The sequence below is a fragment of the Eschrichtius robustus genome, chromosome 10 (assembly GCF_028021215.1).
Source record: "Eschrichtius robustus isolate mEscRob2 chromosome 10, mEscRob2.pri, whole genome shotgun sequence".
Taxonomy (NCBI): domain Eukaryota; kingdom Metazoa; phylum Chordata; class Mammalia; order Artiodactyla; family Eschrichtiidae; genus Eschrichtius; species Eschrichtius robustus.
The window spans coordinates 70,086,775-70,106,452 of NC_090833.1; the positions used below are offsets into that span (position 1 = coordinate 70,086,775).

The following is a 19,678-nucleotide window of genomic DNA, read 5'->3' on the forward strand; positions in this document are numbered from 1 at the left end:
ACATGTTTGAAAGGCTCTATGGATTTTGAGAAGTGATTGAAAGCATTATTTTGGTACCTTCCAAGAAATTTGCATATACCCTTAAGTGACCTAGAATTTTTAAAAAGCTTATTCATCATATACCCATAAGTGAACCTAGAATTAAACTTTTATCAAAAATGGCATTGTTATCTGTGGTGTTTAAACTCATCTCCATGCTATATAAATGTGTTGATCTTACCCTCTCATTGCTCAAGATAAAATATCGCTAAGAGACTCATTTCCAGAAATACTAATGTTGCCAGATTAGTCTTCACTTTGATTAGATGACTAAAATCATGTGTTAGTGAAAGGCGTAGGAAGTATTGGGAATTAAGACAGTAAGCTTTTGGTAAATCTTTGCATAGGTACAGAATTACTCGGAATGCCTCTTTAACATGCATACAAATCTAGAAGTAGTATTTAAAGGAGATAATGTATACATTTTGTTTTAAGGTTCTTTAGTTTTAAGTTGGAGAGACTTTTCAGAGTTGACAGAAAAGGATTTGTTCAAGTCTGTGGACTGTACTATTAATTGGCTGTCTTTCTAATGCCTTTTTTTATGTTTTCAGTATGTATTACTTATCTTTTGTGATTCAGATGACTTTATACCATATAGGACCTGTTGTCTGGTTTTTGAGCTTTATTAAAAGCTGGGCTTAGATCTTCTCATAGTAGTATGATGGAACCTGTTGCTCTAGGTTCTAATTCAACAGTTATGAGTAAGATAGTCTCAGAGGTACCATTCTTTTGGCTTCAGAGCCATGGCACACTGCCTCTACTTATGTAAGTGGTCATTTGAACAATTAACTTGCTTAAACAATTGACAGGGTCATATGACTTTGATCTGAAATTGTCGAAAACAGGTCAAACAAAAGAATGTCATTGACTTTGTTTCATCATGTTACACTTACAGCTTCAGTTAGAGTGTATTTCCTTCTCTTTCACTTGTTTGCCTCAGCTACTCTAAGTTATGGACTTCATAGAAAAATGAATGGCAGTGATTTCTAGTGTGTAGAGTAAGGTCTTCAAAAGTTTGTGGATAACTTGAGCTATGAAATCAGAATCTCTAGAGATGAAGCCTAGGCTCTCTATTTTTTAATGAGTTCCCCAGTGACTTTGATATCCAGTGAAGTTTGGGAGCATTGTCAAGAGCAGCAGTCTCTAAAGTGTTTTGTGTATAGGCCCAGCCATGAGGTATGGGAAGAAGATATTAGAATATTTCTTATTTATCTTTTATCTCAAGAATGAGTAAAATTAGGCTCAAATAATACTTAATACATGGATCGATGGTTTCTTTACTTGCACTTCCATCAGATGGTCATGTATCACCTAGAGTAGCCAGGTATCCTAAAGGAAGAGTGGGAGTTCCACAGTGAAGACTGGTTGTACCATCATCTCTCCTTTGTTAGAATATGGCAATCCATTACAGTTTATGCATATGAGTTAAATGCATTTATAGGATATATACATACATACACACATACACATATATATAGTTGTGTCATTTTATAGATATTTACATACATATATGTATATATATGTATATGTGTGTATATATATACATATATATGTATATGGGGTTGTGTCATTTTCTTAGACACGCTGATTCCAGATATGGATTGTTGAGAAGTTTATCTGAAGCACTGTTAACCTTGACTTTATGGAATTTCTTCATTCCTTTACATATGCCTGAGGACAACTATACACAAATTATTTGCCTTTTATTTTTTGAGCCATGTAATAGCTATATTTTTCTGACAACAGTGTCTTTTTAAGAAAGTTACCGCTTTATTGAGATATAATTCACATATCATAAACTTCACTCTTTCAAAGTGTACAGTTCAGTGATTTTTAGTATATTCACAAAGCTGTTCATCAAGCACCACTATCAAAGCATTTTAATTAATTAATTAATTTATTTTATTTTTGGCTGCGTTGGGTCTTTGTTGCTGCGCACGGGCTTTCTCTAGTTGCGGTGAGAGGGGGCTACTCTTCGTTGCAGTGCATGGACCTCTCACTGAAGTGGTTTCTCGTTGCAAAGCACGGGCTCTAGGTGTGCAGGCTCAGTAGTTGTGGCTCACAGGCTCTAGCACAGGCTCAGTAGTTGTGGCACACGGGCTTAGTTGCTCTGCAGCATGTGGGATCTTCCCAGACCAGGGCTCGAACCCGTGTCCCCTGCATTGGCAGGCGGATTCTCAACCACTGCGCCACCAGGGAAGCCCCTATCAAAGCATTTTTAAATCATTCCTGTGGTAAGCTGAATAATGGCCCCCAAATATATCCAGGTCCTAATCTCTGGGACCTATGAATGTCACCCTATATCATAAAGGGGACTTTGCATATGTGATTAAGTTAAGGACCTTGAGATGGGTAGATTATCCTGGATTATCTGAGTGGTATCCTAAATGTAATCACAAGTGTCCCTGTAAGAAGGAGACAGAGAGATTTGACTACAGAGAAGAGAAAGTGTGATGTGACAACTGAAACAGAAGAAAAGGTGATGTGATGATGTGAGGGAGGAATCATGAACCAAGGAATGCAGGCAGCTTCTAGAAACTAGAAAAGGCAAGGAAACAGATTCTTCTCCAGAGCCTCCAGAGGTAACCTTGAATTTTACCCTCATAAGACTCACCTGGACTCTGGCCTCCAGAACTGTAAGAGAATCAGTTTATGTTGTGTTAAGCCACTAAGTTTGTGGTAATTTGTTACAGCAGCCATAGGAAACTAATACAACCCTCAAAGAAACCCCAAGCCCATTAGTAGTCACTTTCAATTCCCATCTTCCTAAAGTCCTTGGCAACTGTTTTCTGTCTCTATGGATTTGCCTATTCTGGACAATTCATGTCAATGGAATCATATAGTATACGCCCTTTTGTGTCTGGCTTCTTTTACCTAGCATATTTTCAAGTTTCATTAGAACTTCATTTCTTTTTATGGCTCTATAATATTACATTGAATGGCTGTAGCACAGTTTGTTAATCCATTTGTCAGTTGATGGACATTTCGGTTGTTTCTACTTTTTAGTTATTATGAATAATGCTGCCATGAACATTTGTGTACAAGGTTTTACGTGGACTTATGCTTTCAGTTCTCTTGATATATATCTAGGAATAGAATTTCTGGGTTTTATGATAACTATTTTTAACTTTTCAAGGAACTGCCAAACTATTTTTCCAAGTGGTTGCACCATTTTACATTCTTGCCAGCAATATGTGAGTGTTCACATTTGCCACATCGTTATCAACATTTGTTATTGTCTGTCTTATTATAGCCATCCTATTGGGTATGAAGTGGTATCTCATTGTGGTTTTGATTTGCAGTTTCCTAATGACTTATGGTGTTGAGCATCTTTTCACGTGCTTATTGGCAGATTATATCATTTACAATATTTTATACTGAGATTGAGTGTGTCCCTAAAAGATATTTGTATTACATAGAGGTTTAAACGGTTTTGAACTTAAACATGTTTTATTTTTTTTAGTAAGGACAATTGTTTCAGATTTTCCTACTTTGCATAATATTTTCATTCCTGTAGTTCATGTGTATAAAATAAATATATATATATGCTGGTGTGCTGAATTTTTTTTTTTTACCAGTAGAGATGTACAAATGATCATGCTTATAGGTCACCGGTCTAGAGGATGCTCCAGTGGACCTTATGTTAAGATGTCTTACAAAGGTGGTGCAACAAGCCATCATTATGAAGAGATCTACTAAAGACAACTCTTTTTCTCAGATTTGGTTTTGTTACATGATATGAAAATGCTTTGAAGGAGTAGGGACCTGACTCTAAAAGAAACTAGGATATATCATTCACTGAGAGGAACTGCCTTTAATGAGTAGTTTAGGAACAAATATCATTATGTAACAACCACAAAAACAAGGAAAACAGCTATTCCATTTATTGAGTGCCTCTTGCTGTCAAGGCACCTACACTAAGTGTATGACATACATTATTTAATTATTACAACATCTCTATGAGTTTGGTGGTCTTGTCCTTATTTTATACGTGAATAAGCTAAGACCCACAAAGTACAAGTAATTTTCCCAAGGGCATGGAGCTAAGAAGAGGTAGAGCTGGGATTTAAAAACAAGGCTAATCCCTTGCCTTTTATTCTGTATCGTATGATGTAATTAATTTGTCACTGCTTTTCCCATCCCCCACTCCCTTGCCCATTTCTACCCCTAAAGGGAGGGAAAAGCTGTAGCCTAATGCCACTTGATAAATAAAAGGAGCTGAAGAAGAACAGCTTAGAGATATAGAGAGCAAGAGAGTTTGCATTTAACCACAGAAAATTAAAGAACTGCTTAGGATTGGCTAGGGTTTAGAGTCAGCAGTTGCAGAACAGTATTAAAGAGGGGCCTGATTCTAAGTTACAGGTGGAAGACATCCTTGGGCCAGGCAACACAACCTGCTTTCTGAGCCAAACCTATGGAGGAAAGGATAAACTGACAGTTTTTATTTATATTTATTTATTCAACTAAAATTGTGTGTCTTCTGTGCACAAGGCACCATGTGATGCTAGAGATACAATGATGTAAAGGAGAGACATAGTTCTTACCCTCAGGAAACTTTCATTCTAAGTTGGGGGCCCAGAGCAGATGATACTTTACCGTTTGTGGTACAGCTACTTATTTGCAGTTGTGATAAATCCTACAAAGCAGGAGTATAAGTTCTGCTAGAAAAGTTTAGTGAATTTAAGGTAATCTAAGAATGCTAGTAAAATTCTTATTATTAGGGGGACATTTCCTAATTAAGCTAATAATGAAGTTTATTGAGTGATTTGTTTCTCCTTTGTGAAATTTTCTTACCCATTAGGTTTGTGTCCTTCCCTCTTTGCCCCACGGCATCCCTCTGTATTTAAGCATAACTTGCTATAAATGTTTGTTTCCTTGTTTATGTTTCTGTGAGCTACTTTGGGGTGTAATAAGCTCTTTTTATTCATCTCTAGTCCTAGTTCTTAACAGCTTGTTTATGAGACCTCTTGCATTGCCCAGGAAAGTTATAATTTCATATTTTCTATCCCAGTGTCTCAATTTTTACTTTTAGAATATGCATATTGAGTTTTTACAGTATTTTTTCTTGCACAGCTCGTTTGTTGTTCAAAATTAGAAGAGAAGGATAAGCAAAATTTGAAACAAAAAAATTGCACATAATGTCACTATCCAGACATAACTCTAAACAATTTGCTATATATAATTTCATACCTTTTTCTATACGTACATGTATATCTATGGATTTTTAAAAAATGAGATTGTATTGAGCATACTGTTTAGTATAACCTGATTTTTTCATCTTAATATATTGTGTACATCTTTTCCTGGCATATGTACACATGTATTTTTTATGCCTACATAGTATTTCATTGTACATTGCATTTTTCATACTTTTACCAATCTTCTATTGATGGACATCTTGTTTGTTTTCAATTTTTTTTATCATCTTCAGTGCTGTGATGATCATCCTGAGAGCTATCCTTAGCACTCTGCTCTACTTATTTCTTTTTTTTTTTTTTTTTTTGTTTGTTTTTTTATACTGCAGGTTCTTATTAGGCATCAATTTTATACACATCGCTGTATACATGTCAATCCCAATCGCCCAATTCAGCACACCACCATCCCCACCTCACCGCAGTTTTCCCCCCTTGGTGTCCATATGTCCATTCTCTACATCTGTGTCTCAACTTCTGCCCTGCAAACTGGCTCATCTGTACCATTTTTCTAGGTTCCACATACATGCATTAATATACGATATTTGTTTTTCTCTTTCTGACTTACTTCACTCTGTATGACAGTCTCTAGATCCATCCACGTCTCAACAAATGACTCAATTTCGTTCCTTTTTATGGCTGAGTAATATTCCATTGTATATATGTACCACAACTTCTTTATCCATTCGTCTGCTGATGGGCATTTAGGTTGCTTCCATGACCTGGCTATTGTAAATAGTGCTGCAATGAACATTCGGGTGCATGTGTCTTTTTGAATTACGGTTTTCTCTGGGTATATGCCCAGTAGTGGGATTGCTGGGTCATATGGTAATTCTATTTTTAGTTTTTTAAGGAACCTCCATATTGTTCTCCATAGTGGCTGTATCAATTTACATTCCCACCAACAGTGCAAGAGGGTTCCCTTTTCTCCACACCCTCTCCAGCATTTGTTGTTTGTAGATTTTCTGATGATGCCCATTCTAACAGGAGTGAGGTGATACCTCATTGTAGTTTTGATTTGCATTTCTCTAATAATTAGTGATGTTGAGCATCTTTTCATGTGCTTCGTGGCCGGCTGTATGTCTTCTTTGGAGAAATGTCTATTTCGGTCTTCTGCCCATTTTTGGATTGGGGTGTTTGTTTCTTTGATATTGAGCTGAATGAGCTGTTTATATATTTTGGAGATTAATCCTTTGTCCGTTGATTCATTTGCAAATATTTTCTCCCATTCTGAGGGTTGTCTTTTCGTCTTGTTTATGGTTTCCTTTGCTGTGCAAAAGCTTTGAAGTTTCATTAGGTCCCACTTGTTTATTTTTGTTTTTATTTCCATTACTCTAGGAGGTGGATCAAAAAAGATCTTGCTGTGATTTATGTCAAAGAGTGTTCTTCCTATGTTTTCCTCTAAGAGTTTTATAGTGTCCAGTCTTATATTTAGGTCTCTAATCCATTTTGAGTTTATTTTTGTGTATGGTGTTAGGGAGTATTCTAATTTCATTCTTTTACATGTAGCTGTCCAGTTTTCCCAGCACCACTTATTGAAGAGACTGTCTTTTCTCCATTGTATATCTTTGCCTCCTTTGTCATAGATTAGTTGACCATAGGTGCGTGGGTTAATCTCTGGGCTTTCTATCTTGTTCCATTGATCTATGTTTCTGTTTTTGTGCCAGTACCATATTGTCTTGATTACTGTAGCTTTGTAGTATAGTCTGAAGTCAGGGAGTCTGATTCCTCCAGCTCCATTTTTTTGCCTCAAGACTGCTTTGGCTATTCGGGGTCTTTAGTGTCTCCATACAAATTTTAAGATGATTTGTTCTAGCTCCGTAAAAAATGCCATTGGTAATTTGATAGGGATTGCATTGAATCTGTAGATTGCTTTGGGTAGTATAGTCATTTTCACAATGTTGATTCTTCCAATCCAAGAACATGGTATATCTCTTCATCTGTTGGTATCATCTTTAATTTCTTTCATCAGTGTCTTATAGTTTTCTGCATACAGGTCTTTTGTCTCCCTAGGTAGGTTTATGCCTAGGTATTTTATTCTTTTTGTTGCAATGGTAAATGGGAGTGTTTCCATAATTTCTCTTTCAGATTTTTCATCATTAGTGTATAGGAATGCAAGAGATTTCTGTGCATTAATTTTGTATCCTGCAACTTTACCATATTCATTAATTAGCTCTAGCAGTTTTCTGGTGGCAGTTTTAGGATTCTCTATGTATAGTATCATGTCATCCGCAAACAGTGACAGTTTTACTTCTTGTTTTCCAATTTGTATTCCTTTTATTTCTTTTTCTTCTCTGATTGCTGTGGCTAGGACTTCCAGAACTATGTTGAATAATAGTGGTGAGAGTGGACATCCTTGTCTCGTTCCTGATCTTAGAGGAAATGCTTTCAGTTTTTCACCATTGAGAATGATGTTTGCTGTGGGTTTGTCATATATGGCCTTTATTATGTTGAGGTAGGTTCCCTCTATGCCCACTTTCTGGAGAGTTTTTATCAGAAATGGGTGTTGAATTTTGTCAAAAGCTTTTTCTGCATCTGTTGAGATGATCATATGGTTTTTATTCTTCAATTTGTTAATATGGTGTATCACATTGATTGATTTGCGTATATTGAAGAATCCTTGCATCCCTGGGATAAATCCCACTTGATCATGGTGTATGATCCTTTTAATGTGTTGTTGGATTCTGTTTGCTAGTATTTTGTTGAGGATTTTTGCATCTATATTCATCAGTGATATTGGTCTGTAATTTTCTTTTTTTGTAGTGTCTTTGTCTGGTTTTGGTATCAGGGTGATGGTGGCCTCATAGAATGAGTTTGGGAGTGTTCCTTCCTCTGCAATTGTTTGGAAGAGTTTGAGAAGGATGGGTGTTAGCTCTTCTCTAAATGTTTGATAGAATTCACCTGTGAAGCCATCTGGTCCTGGACTTTTGTTTGTTGGAAGATTTTTAATCACAGTTTCAATTTCATTACTTGTGATTGGTCTGTTCATATTTTCTATTTCTTCCTGATTCAGTCTTGGAAGGTTATACCTTTCTAAGAATTTGTCCATTTCTTCCAGGTTGTCCATTTTGTTGGCATAAAGTTGCTTGTAGTAGTCTCTTAGGATGCTTTGTATTTCTGCGGTGTCTGTTGTAACTTCTCCTTTTTCATTTCTGATTTTATTGATTTGAGTTCTCTCCCTCTTTTTCTTGATGAGTCTGGCTAATGGCTTATCAATTTTGTTTATCTTCTCAAAGAACCAACTTTTAGTTTTATTGATCTTTGCTATTGTTTTCTTTGTTTCTATTTCATTTATTTCTGCTCTGATCTTTATGATTTCTTTCCTTCTGCTAACTTTGGGTTTTGTTTGTTCTTCTTTCTCTAGTTTCTTTAGGTGTAAGGTTAGATTGTTTACTTGAGATTTTTCTTGTTTCTTTAGGTAGGCTTGTATAGCTATAAACTTCCCTCTTAGAACTGCCTTTGCTGCATCCCATAGGTTTTGGATTTTCGTTGTCAAAACGAAACACGTTGTTGTGTTTTTATTGTCATTTGTCTGTAGGTATTTTTTGATTTCCTCTTTGTTTCTTCAGTGATCTCTTGATTATTAAGTAACGTATTGTTTAGCCTCTATGTGTTTGTGTTTTTTACGTTTTTTTCCCTGTAATTGATTTCTAATCTCATAGTGTGTGGTCAGAAAAGATGCTTTTTATGATTTTAATTTTCTTAAATTTACTGAGGCTTGATTTGTGACATAAGATGTGGCCTATCCCGGAGAATGTTCCGTGTGCACTTGAGAAGAAAGTGTAATCTGCTGTTTTGGATGGAATGTCCTATAAATATCAATTAAATCCATCTGGTCTTTTGTGTCATTTAAAGCTTGTGTTTCCTTATTAATTTTCTGTTTGGATGATCTGTCCTTTGGTGTAAGTGAGGTGTTAAAGTACCCCACTATTATTGTGTTACTGTTGATTTCCTCTTTTATAGCTGTTAGCAGTTGCCTTATGTATTGAGGTGCTCCTATGTTGGGTGCATATATATATTTATAATTGTTATATCTTCTTCTTGGATTGATCCCTTGATCATTATGTAGTGTCCTTCCTTGTCTCTTGTAACATTCTTTATTTTAGAGTCTATTTTATCTGATACAAGTATTACTACTCCAGATTTCTTTTGATTTCCATTTGCATGGAATATCTTTTTCCATCCCCTCACTTTCAGTCTGTATGTGTCCCTAGGTCTGAAGTGGGTTTCTTGTAGACAGCATATATGTGGGTCTTGTTTTTGTATCCATTCAGGGAGCCTTTGTCTTTTGGTTGTAGCATTTAATCCATTCACATTTAAGGTAATTATCGATATGTATGTTCCTATTACCATTTTCTTAACTGGTATGGGTTTGTTTTTGTAGGTCCTTTTCTTCTCTTGTGTTTCCCACTTAGAGAAGTTCCTTTAGTATTTGTTGTAGAGCTGGTTTGTTGGTGCTGAATTCTCTTAGCTTTTGCTTGTCTGTAAAGCTGTTGATTTCTCCGTCGAATCTGAATGATATCCTTGCCAGGTAGAGTAATCTTAGTTGTAGGTTCTTCCCTTTCATCACTTTAAATATATCATGCCACTCCCTTCTGGCTTGTAGAGTTTCTGCTGAGAAATCAGCTGTTAACCTTATGGGAGTTCCCTTGTATGTTATTTGTCATTTTTCCCTTGTTGCTTTCAATAATTTTTCTTTGTCTTTAATTTTTGCCACTTTGATTACTATGTGTCTTGGCGTGTTTCTCCTTGGGTTTATCCTGCCTGGGACTCTCTGGGCTTCCTGAACTTGGATGGCTATTTCCTTTCCCATGTTAGGGAAGTTTTCAACTATAATCTCTTCAAATATTTTCTCGGGTCCTTTCTCTCTCTCTTCTCCTTCTGGGACCCCTGTAATGTGAATTGTTGGTGCATTTAATGTTGTCCCAGAGATCTCCTAGGCTGTCTTCATTTCTTTCATTCTTTTTTCTCTCTTCTGTTCCACGGCAGTGAATTCCACCGTTTTGTCTTCCGGGTCACTTACCCATTCTTCTGCCTCAGTTATTCTGCTATTGATTCCTTCTAGTGTATTTTTCATTTCAATTATTGTATTGTTCATCTTTGTTTGTTTGCTCTTTAGTTCTTCTAGGTGTTTGTTCTTTAATTCTTCTAGGTCTTTGTTAAACATTTCTTGCATCTTCTCAATCTTTGCCTCCATTCTTCCTGGTATGTGTTTATGGGTTGTGTAGTTATCACCAGCCATATATTTAGTTGATGTGGCAGGAGTAGTTGTTAATTCCTGGGTTATGCTCTGTTGGAGGAGGAGCAATAGTCATTCCGAGCAATAAGGTTGTGTAAAAACATCTGTGGAATTATATTAGGTTTCCCACGTATGGTTGAAGATTTTGGGCTCCATTTTGTAAAATAGGAACAGCTATGGTAAACTTCCAAGTTTTCATATAAAACAATATTAATTTAGGTGGGTGGACAGAAGAAACATAAATGTCAGTTTTTACCAAAGATTGAGCACCTTGCCTAATGTCATTTTAAAAATACAGTAATTTTAGGTGTCATATGAAAGTAAATCTTTATGTAAGCTTTAGGGAAGTGGAAGAATCAATTAAAATTAATTTTAATTATAGAAAAATGATTAAGGCTTAAATTCATAAAATGGATATATATTTCCCTTAACATATGATGCAAATATTGTATGTACATAATAGGAAAGTCAGAAGTTTTGACTGAGGAAAAAAAGATTAAAAATCATCTATAAACCAGAGTACATGTGTAACAGAGAAAGAGATCATACTATATATATTCTTTTGTAACATGTTTTTATTCAGCTAGCAATTTATCATGGACACCAAGTCATGTGACAATCTACTTCTGACAGCTAATTGACTGAGCATGTGGCTGTCCTGTATTTAATGAATTTCCTATTGTGGGATATTTAAATTGTTTTCTGTTTTGATTTTGACTTTTCATATGATGCACCACACTGTGATAAATTTTTTTTTAATTGAAATATAGTTGACATACAAAATTATGTTAGTTTCAGGTGTACAACATAGTGATTCAACATTTTACTACATCATGAAATGATCAAGACCATAAGTTTAGTAACCATCAGTCCCCATGCAAAGTTGTTACAATATTGACGATATTTCTTGGTGTGTAATACAGCCCCGTGACTTATTTATTTTCTCACTGAAAATTTGTATCTCTTAATTTCCTTCACCTGTTTCACCCACCCCCCCAAACCACCCATTTGTTCTATCTATGAGTCTGTTTTCATCTTGTTTTGTTTGTTTTTTGGTTGTTAGATGCCAAATGTAAGTGAGATCATACAGTATTTGTCTTTCTCTGCTTGACTTACTTCACTTAGCATAATATTCTCTAGGTTCATCCACATTGCTGCAAATGGCAGTATTTCATTCTTTTTTATGGCTGAGTAGTATTCCATTGTATAAATATACCACATCTTCTTAATCCAGTCATCTATTGATGGGCACTTGGGTTGCTTCCATGTGTTGGCTATTGTAAATAGTGCTTCTATCAACATTGTGGTGCATGCATCTTTTTGAAATAGTGTTTTCATTTTTTCTGGATATATACCCAGGAGTAGAATTCCTAGGTCATATCGTAGTTCTATTTTTAGTTTTTTAAGGAACCTCCATACAGTTTTCCATAGTAGCTGCACCAATTTACGTTCCCACCAGCACCGTACCAGGGCTCCCTTTTCCCCACATCCTCTCCAACATTTGTTATTTGTAGACTCTTTGATGATGGCCATTCTGACAGGTGTGAGATGATACCTCATTGTGGTTTTGATTTGCATTTCTCTAATAATTACTGATGTTGAGCATATTTTCATGTGCCCATTAGCCATCTGTATGTCTTCTTTGGATAAAAGTCTATTTAATTCTTCTGCCCATTTTTTATGTTGTTTGTTTTTTTGTTATTTAGTTGTATGAGCTGTTTGTGTATTTTGGAAATTAAGCCCTTGTTGGTTGCATCATTTGCAAGTATTTTCTCCAGTCTGTAGGTTGTCTTTTTGTTATAGCGATGGTTTCCTTTGCTGTGCAAAAGCTTTGCTTTTAATTTTGTATCTGCTGAACAACTTTTCAGCAGTTTTTTTGGGGGGGGGTGGGGGGGTTTAAGCTATTTTGATTGAATTTCTGTTATTTTTCTTTTTTTACCTTGGAGTCTAAATTCCATTTATCTGAACCGGGGAAGGAACTGGCCTTTTTTAAAAAAAAAATCCCTCTGGTTATTTGGGGGAATAAAGCACTAATTTTCTTGTCAAAGGATATTTCTGACACATTCTTACTGTGAGTTTGCTAGTTCATGCCAGGAGAGTGTCCAACATGAAATAGATAATTAATCCAGACAGAATCTAGCAAAAATGAAAACTGAACGTCCCTGCAGGGAGCTCCTTTGTCATTCTTTCTGTTCCTGCAGAGAAATCAATGGAGTTTACATTGGAAGATATTGTTCCCTGTAGGGGGAGGTGTCTCAGGGAAGCTGCAGCTTCTGACATGGCGGAATAAAAGAGAAACCTAAAATCCCAGGCCGCTGAGTAGTGATTCCCTTGGGTGGCTTGATAATCTAGATCAGTCTGTTTAGTAAATGCCTTTCTGTTTTTACTTGTAGCGCATATACAGTTCCAAGCCTCTTCTATTCAGAAATTAGAATTATAAGTCTGTACTACAAACTGCCAAACAGTTTTTCTGTCATGCCTCCTTTAGAAATGGCATTGTGATATTAGGGATTGTTAGTATGAGAGTAGCTTTACCACATCAAGTACACATATTTTTGATTCATTAAGCCACAATTTGGGATTTCGATATGTGCCTTTACATTATTTGCCATCAACAGTACAGAAGTTGAGCAACTCTAATCATCAGAATTACTGTCCTTTAGATTATAAGGGACTTGAAAAAAGGCAACTCAATATTTATTCCTATTTTTTTTTATAACACTGCTTTGATAATACACTAGTCTCAGACATTAAAAGACTGTGAAATTGCTTAAATAAACCTGTGCTAGTAATTTTTTTATACCTATAACCTTTAACCCCATATTATTAGAATGAGAAAGAATGTTATTTTTCTCATTGTTTCTGCTCCATTGATTATGGCTCCTTAAACTCCCTCTTATCCCATGTTATTGTATTTTGGTAACAGAAGCATCCTGTTTTATGAATTGTGTGTGCTGAATTAGCTTAAGAGGGCTTCACTGCATGGTGATGACTTGAGTCCTCTAATTGTGAAGGCAGTTTCTTTTACCTTCATTATGAAAAGGACAAATAAGGCGGTTTTCATAGCCTAAATGTTTTAAAAAAGCTTTCTGTCTGTTGGAGTAAAGCATCAGGACAAAAGGAGTAGGCTCTTCTTGGGAATTTCTAGAAATACCTTTTGGAAGTAAAATTAGAAGATAGCTATCTGTTCCTCTGCGAAGAAACAAATTCATTCTTACAGCTCAAGAACTGAAACAAAGACTGATTCTTTTGCGATTCATTATTTTTTCCATTGGCAAGCTTCTTTTACACTGTATAAAGCACATTTGCATACAATTGCCTCAGTATTGCCTTTACTGTTAACCTTGTGCTATACATAGAGCAGGTGTTAGTAATATTATTTCCATTTTGCAGCTGCGGACACAGATTGAAGGAGATTAATGACTTTGCCATAGTCCCACAGCTACCAAATGGGAGAACCTGGGGTTTCTGACTCTAGTCATGTGCTCTTTACAGTATATCATGTTGCATCGGATCTTCGTAATCTGTGCTGTTTAGCGTCGCTAAGGTTCTTGTGGAAGAATAACATGGAAAAAGTATCATTCTCCCCAAGAAACAAAAATGGCAACAAAATATACATAACGTAAGCATTCAGAATGGAATGAATTCTCCAAAGTCTCATTGACAAACTAAGCAAGATGTTCTGAGTCATTTGTCGGTAAATATTCATATGCTATATATGCATAATACCTAGGTATTGTTCCTTCTATTTTATTTGTTTTTGCTTGTTTTGCCCTTACTGTTGAATTGTGGACTTAGTATGGTAGGCTGATAGTTTTCCTTCTATTTTATTTGTTTTTGCTTGTTTTGCCCTTACTGTTGAATTGTGGATTTAGTATTGTAGGCTGATAGTGTTGTAGGCTGATAGTTTCTGTGGACTTAGTATCATAGGATTTAGTATTGTAGGCTGATACTGTTGAATTGTGGATTTAGTATTGTAGGCTGATAGTTTCCTGTGGATTTAGTATTGTAGGCTGTTAGCACTTTTAAGATCTTATTGCACTGTCTTTTGGTCTTGTTAATTTTGAAAAGTTTATTACTCTAAATTGCTCCTTTGTAGATAGCCTGTATTTTCTCCCATTTATCTCTGAAGATTGTCTCTTTGCCTTTGGTTTTAAACAGTCATATCATAATGTATAGACATATAAACTTATTTTTAGTGTGGCTTATTTGATTTTATTTTCTGTGCAAATCATTTGGGTTATGTATTATGGGAGTGCTTTTTGAGAGTGGTCCAGGTGCCCCCAGCTCACTGCCATTTTTTGTTAATTTCTCAGCTCATTGGTTTCTAGTCCAACCATTACACTAGGGTGCAGCCCTTCAAGGGTGCTGGTTTTATGTGGGGGTCTCAGTTCCGACTCCCTTCCATCTATAGGATAAAGGCAGTATCTCCTCTTACCATGTGGACATTTAAACTCAAGCTATTAGGTTATGGAAACTGACAACTTCCTTTCAATACCACAATGCAGGTATTTCCCTCCTTGTTTCTGGCACTGGGTAATTAACCCCACCTCCATTTTTCCTGTTCGGCTCAGCTATATATAAAAGAATTTTCTTCTTTATCAGTCATTTCAAGTATGGCCCATCATGTTGTTGGAGCCAGAAATCAGTCTATTTTTTGAAAACAGACAAGTCATTGGGTAATAAACAGTAGAGCTGAAACAAGCCAGTAAAGACCAGGAACATGGGCTTGACTAATCTGATATAATATGACAAATTGCACAGGTCAACAGGCTGGTGGATCAAATCCACAGGGGTCTAGGAGATGGACATAGCAAGATAGTAATAGGTTGAATCCAAAGCCCTCAGGGCTGGAAGATCTCTAAGATCTAGTCAAGAATAGCCCAGGGTTGGGAAGGTCAAAGGAAGCAGCCTTCTTTGTTAGAGGCTTCCCTGCTCCTGATTATGTATAGGCAAGCCTGGATTTACGTATATTCCCTGCAGGTATGCCTTGCTTACATTTAAGGCACAATTCCTGGCTGGGATTCTGGAATATCTTCTCATATTCCACATGTAGAGTACCATTTCAGGCACTAGTTTTCAAACTTTCTAGGAAGAAGACTTTTTAAAAAATAAGTAAACCTTTGAAAATACTTAGAGGATATAGCCTCACTCCCCACCCACCATCCATGGACAGGGCAAGCCCCTTTTGTACTCCCATAATTGGTGGCCAGAGATCTTTTTTGTTGATCTGCAAAGTGCATCAGAACATGTATGAGACCATACTTCCTCCTGGTATTTTGATTTACAGAAATGTTTGAATGACAAAGCTGTTGTTAGCAGACATTACATCTGAGCTACAGTCCTTTTTCCCTCGTGCCTGCACGATATTTCTTTCTAGATGTCTTTCCATCCGCTCCAATTAAACATATCCATCCCCCATCTCCTGCAAAGGTGCTCCTTCTTCCGGTTTCCCCTCCATTTAATTATGTTGTTTTTTATTCACCCAGGTCTCTAGGCCCAAATCATCTCACTTCATTCTCCAAGTCCTTTTAATTCTTTTATTCTCTATCTCAGATTTACCATTCCTCAGGCTCCAGTACCATCAGTAGTTGATAACTACTGATAATCTGATATAGTTATTACTGTGGTAGGTGAGGGGCTGGGGGCGGTAGTTGAGAACTGTAAGATGTGGTCATTGTCTTTACAGAACTTAATATCTACTTGAGAAGACAATTTATATTCACAAAAATAGTGAACAATACCAGGCAGTATGGAATTAAATGCTAAGTTGGGTAGTACAGAGTTTTAAGTGCTAGAAGTTAGAGGAAAGGAAGGGATAAAGTGAGGGCCTGAATTGTAAGAGAAAAGTTAATTGTAGAATTGAGATTTGAACTGTCTTGAAACAACGTAGGTTGGAATTAGATAGAAATTTAAAGTGAGGAGAAAGCATGGATAATTAGTGTGTATATTGAGCATACGATTTTTGGAAAACTTTTGAGGTTCTTTATGTTAGGGACTGCTGACAAATAGGAATTAGAGAGGTTCATGACTGCTTTGAGTTTGGCTATAAGACTATCAGAAGAATCTTTCAAAAATAGTATTTGAATTTAGTTTATTCCCCAACTCAGAAATCTCTGGAGGCTTCCTTTTGCTTTTGATTCTGATCCAAACTGCTTTGGTATTCTAGGTACTCTTTGATCCATCAGCCTTGCTTCACCAGGACTCGTGCTTTTTATGTCTACAGCTTGCTTTATTTGTGTTTGACTTATGCTTTCCATTTCCTTGTGGGATGTCTGCCTGATTTCTTTCCATTCCTTCTTCAAGTCCCATCTCTAGACTGTTTGCCTCCTGATACTGTAATGACTCCCACCCACTGAAATAGCTTTCCTCCCGAAACTGTTTTCTGTTGAAAATAGTTCAAAATCTAATCATGCACCTTTTGTTTCCCAATGATTTAGAATTACAGACATTTCTCTTCCTTTCTGATACGGTGGTAAATTCTTTGAAGGGTTAGATTATGTTTTGTATTTTATTGTTCCTCTTAGTGCTGTATACCACTCTGGGTATATACTCGATGTTGAATTGATAGCTCTTAAAGAATTGGTTTCTTTTTTATTTCAAATACTGATGATTTGTAATATTAGAGCTACTTTGTATAAATGTACCTACTGTCATGCCTGACAGTACTGCCCTTAGTGAATGCTAGTGGAATCCAAATTTGTAGTGGATCCCAAGTCAAAGAACATTCTTCTGTTGTTTCACAGAAAGTGGAAGATAAGAGCAAAAGCACTGAATCCAAGTTTTCTGAGATACTCTTTCTGCTGTTTTCTTTGAGTCTCTCCTTAATCTGTGTCTTTAAATATATATTATTCATTTATCTTTGACATCTTTTCACTTGTTAACTCATGTAGTGTTTCCTAAATAATTTATGTTTGTAGATGAAGATAAATTGTGTGTGTTAATTGAAGCTTCAGAGAAGAGATTGTAGTGGTTTAGAAAGATTAATCCTTGTTAAACCCTATCTGATTGATCTGTGTTGCCACTTTTCCTGCCTGAGTTTTAAAATTTTAATCAAATATCTGTAAGTGAAGAAATCATCCATTGTAGTTGGAATTGAACTTAAGAAGATATTTGAATATCCTTAAAACCAGGTCTTGAAATGGCTTAAGAATACTTGGTTAAAGGGAATTGGGTCAAGCTAACAATAACATTTTTGTTAGTTTTATTTTAGCATTTAACAGCCTCTTAAAAATCTGAAATGACTTTTTAAACAAAGTCTTAAGTTATTATTTTAAATAATAAAATTATTCACCTACCTCATTTAGAAGTTTGTAAGATGATTTGAGAGTGTTTGATTTATGTATGCTAACATCCCAATTTTCTGAGTGGTGATACAGTTTCAGCAAGACTGCAAAACTATGAGAACTGTGAATACCTGGATTTAGAAATGTTCTAGCATTATCTTACCCTTCTTGGTTTCAGAGAATGGCTATTCAACAATGTTTGTAGCTAACCTGGAGTGAATTTTGTGTGTATTTGTGCATGAGGGAGAGCGACAAAGCTTTGCTTCTTTGGTTAACCAAAAATAAAGTAAAAAAGCAGTTGTGTGAGGCAGGCTGGATCTTCTTCAACAACAGTTTATATTAGTTTAAATAATTTCTTTTGAGGGGTGATGATTTATCAGATCTTAACTGCTAGGAGTGTTCTTGTTCTTAAGTTTCCTTATAATGAAAGACAGTACTCTTTACTAACGGAGTCATATGAGCTGGGATTTTGTTAGGCATTGACTTTTGTATTTGCTTCACAGGTGGTTTGTATTCGCTCCACTTGGAATGCTCTCTCCCCAAAGCTGAGTTGTGACATGAGACCTCTCATTTTGAAGACCCTCAGTGAACTGTTTTCTCTGGTTCCTTCCTTAACAGTCAATACAGCTGAATATGAGGTATGCATTCAGAGCTCAGTAAATTGTCTGTTTCTACATTGGGAAGACATGTGCTTTATCATAACTTTTGGAAAAAAATATTCGTAATCTTTTGTTTGCCAAAAATCATTTAGCACTTTTTGTTCTGTGAACATGTTGATATCTTTATGGACTCCTAGGAGTAGGAGGATATCCACCCTTATCAGTCCTCTGTCTTTGAGATTTATTTACGTGAAGGATGCCGAGTTTTTATTATGAAAGTATAGTCAAGATTTTTAAAAGCCTATATGTTAAAATAGTGTTTCTAAAATAATAGAATTCATGAGGCCAACAGTTTAAATGCATTTTGTTGGTGTTTTAAATTCTAAAAAGTGTTACAAAGGCTTTAGTAAGGCAGGGCAGACTTCTCAGTAGTATAGGCATAGTGTCATTTGTGGTTTTTTTCTAGCTTAGGCATAGAGATTTGATTTTTTATGTGTTAGTTTACATTTTCTATATATAGCTTTGCTTTTCATGTATACTCTTCAATGAAGGCGATTGTAAAATCAACCTGTCCTAGGAGAGGAAAATAATTTTATGAACTAGGCAGTGTTTGTCATTGTAATGAATTGAAACACTTGGTGGAAGATGTTTTGCTATAAGATTGACGTATTTCTGTTTAACATTTTCTTTCTTATCTCTTCTTTGAACGAAATGAGAGGGTGGCAGATTCATTTATATCTCCACTTTTGTAGCCATATCCCCTTTCAAGCTCACCTTTTTATTGACTTTTCCTTCAAAGAGCCTCAATTGATTTCCACTTGAAGTCTTGGTGAACCTTTAGTTTGGTTTAGTGCTTCACAGACTTTGATAAACTGACCCTCTGTAGGATTCCAAGAATAGTCCCTTACTTGTTTTAGATCACATGATAAGACAGGATTGTAGGATAATACTTCTTCTAATCATTCTAAATACTACACAGTGAATAAAGTCAAATTTGTCCTTACCAAGGACACAATACCTAGCATGGTACATAATGTATATTCAGAACCTAGTTGTTGAATGAATGAATGAACCAATAAAGGATATTGTGAGTTTATTCTCACATTTGGGCTTTTGTTTTGGGGTATTAAAAAAAGAATCAATTCGAGACTCCTAGAGTATATAGTTCACCAACAGTCTTTTTTATGGCCACTGTTCGTGGGTACATACCCTATGTTGTCAGAAAGTCTGCCAGGCTACCGATAAGGAGCCCAGACTAAAACACAAAATAAGGACTTTGTATGCAGTGATACGTATATTTATTTTCTGTCTTCAAGGGCTGAA

The 19,678-nt window shown here is 35.9% G+C and overlaps 1 protein-coding gene across 5 annotated transcripts in view; it reads left to right on the forward strand.

Moving 5' to 3' along the window:
- Positions 1-19,678, forward strand: part of FOCAD (focadhesin) — a 311,119-nt gene that overhangs the window by 169,494 nt on the left and 121,947 nt on the right. For 4 of the 5 annotated variants that reach the window (XM_068553655.1, XM_068553654.1, XM_068553653.1 and 1 more), the window contains one exon: positions 18,260-18,394. The exons of the other annotated variant lie outside the window; for it this stretch is intronic. In XM_068553655.1, coding sequence (XP_068409756.1) covers positions 18,260-18,394 — 135 coding nt within the window. The remainder of the gene's footprint in view (positions 1-18,259; positions 18,395-19,678) is intronic. 5 annotated transcript variants of the gene reach the window in all.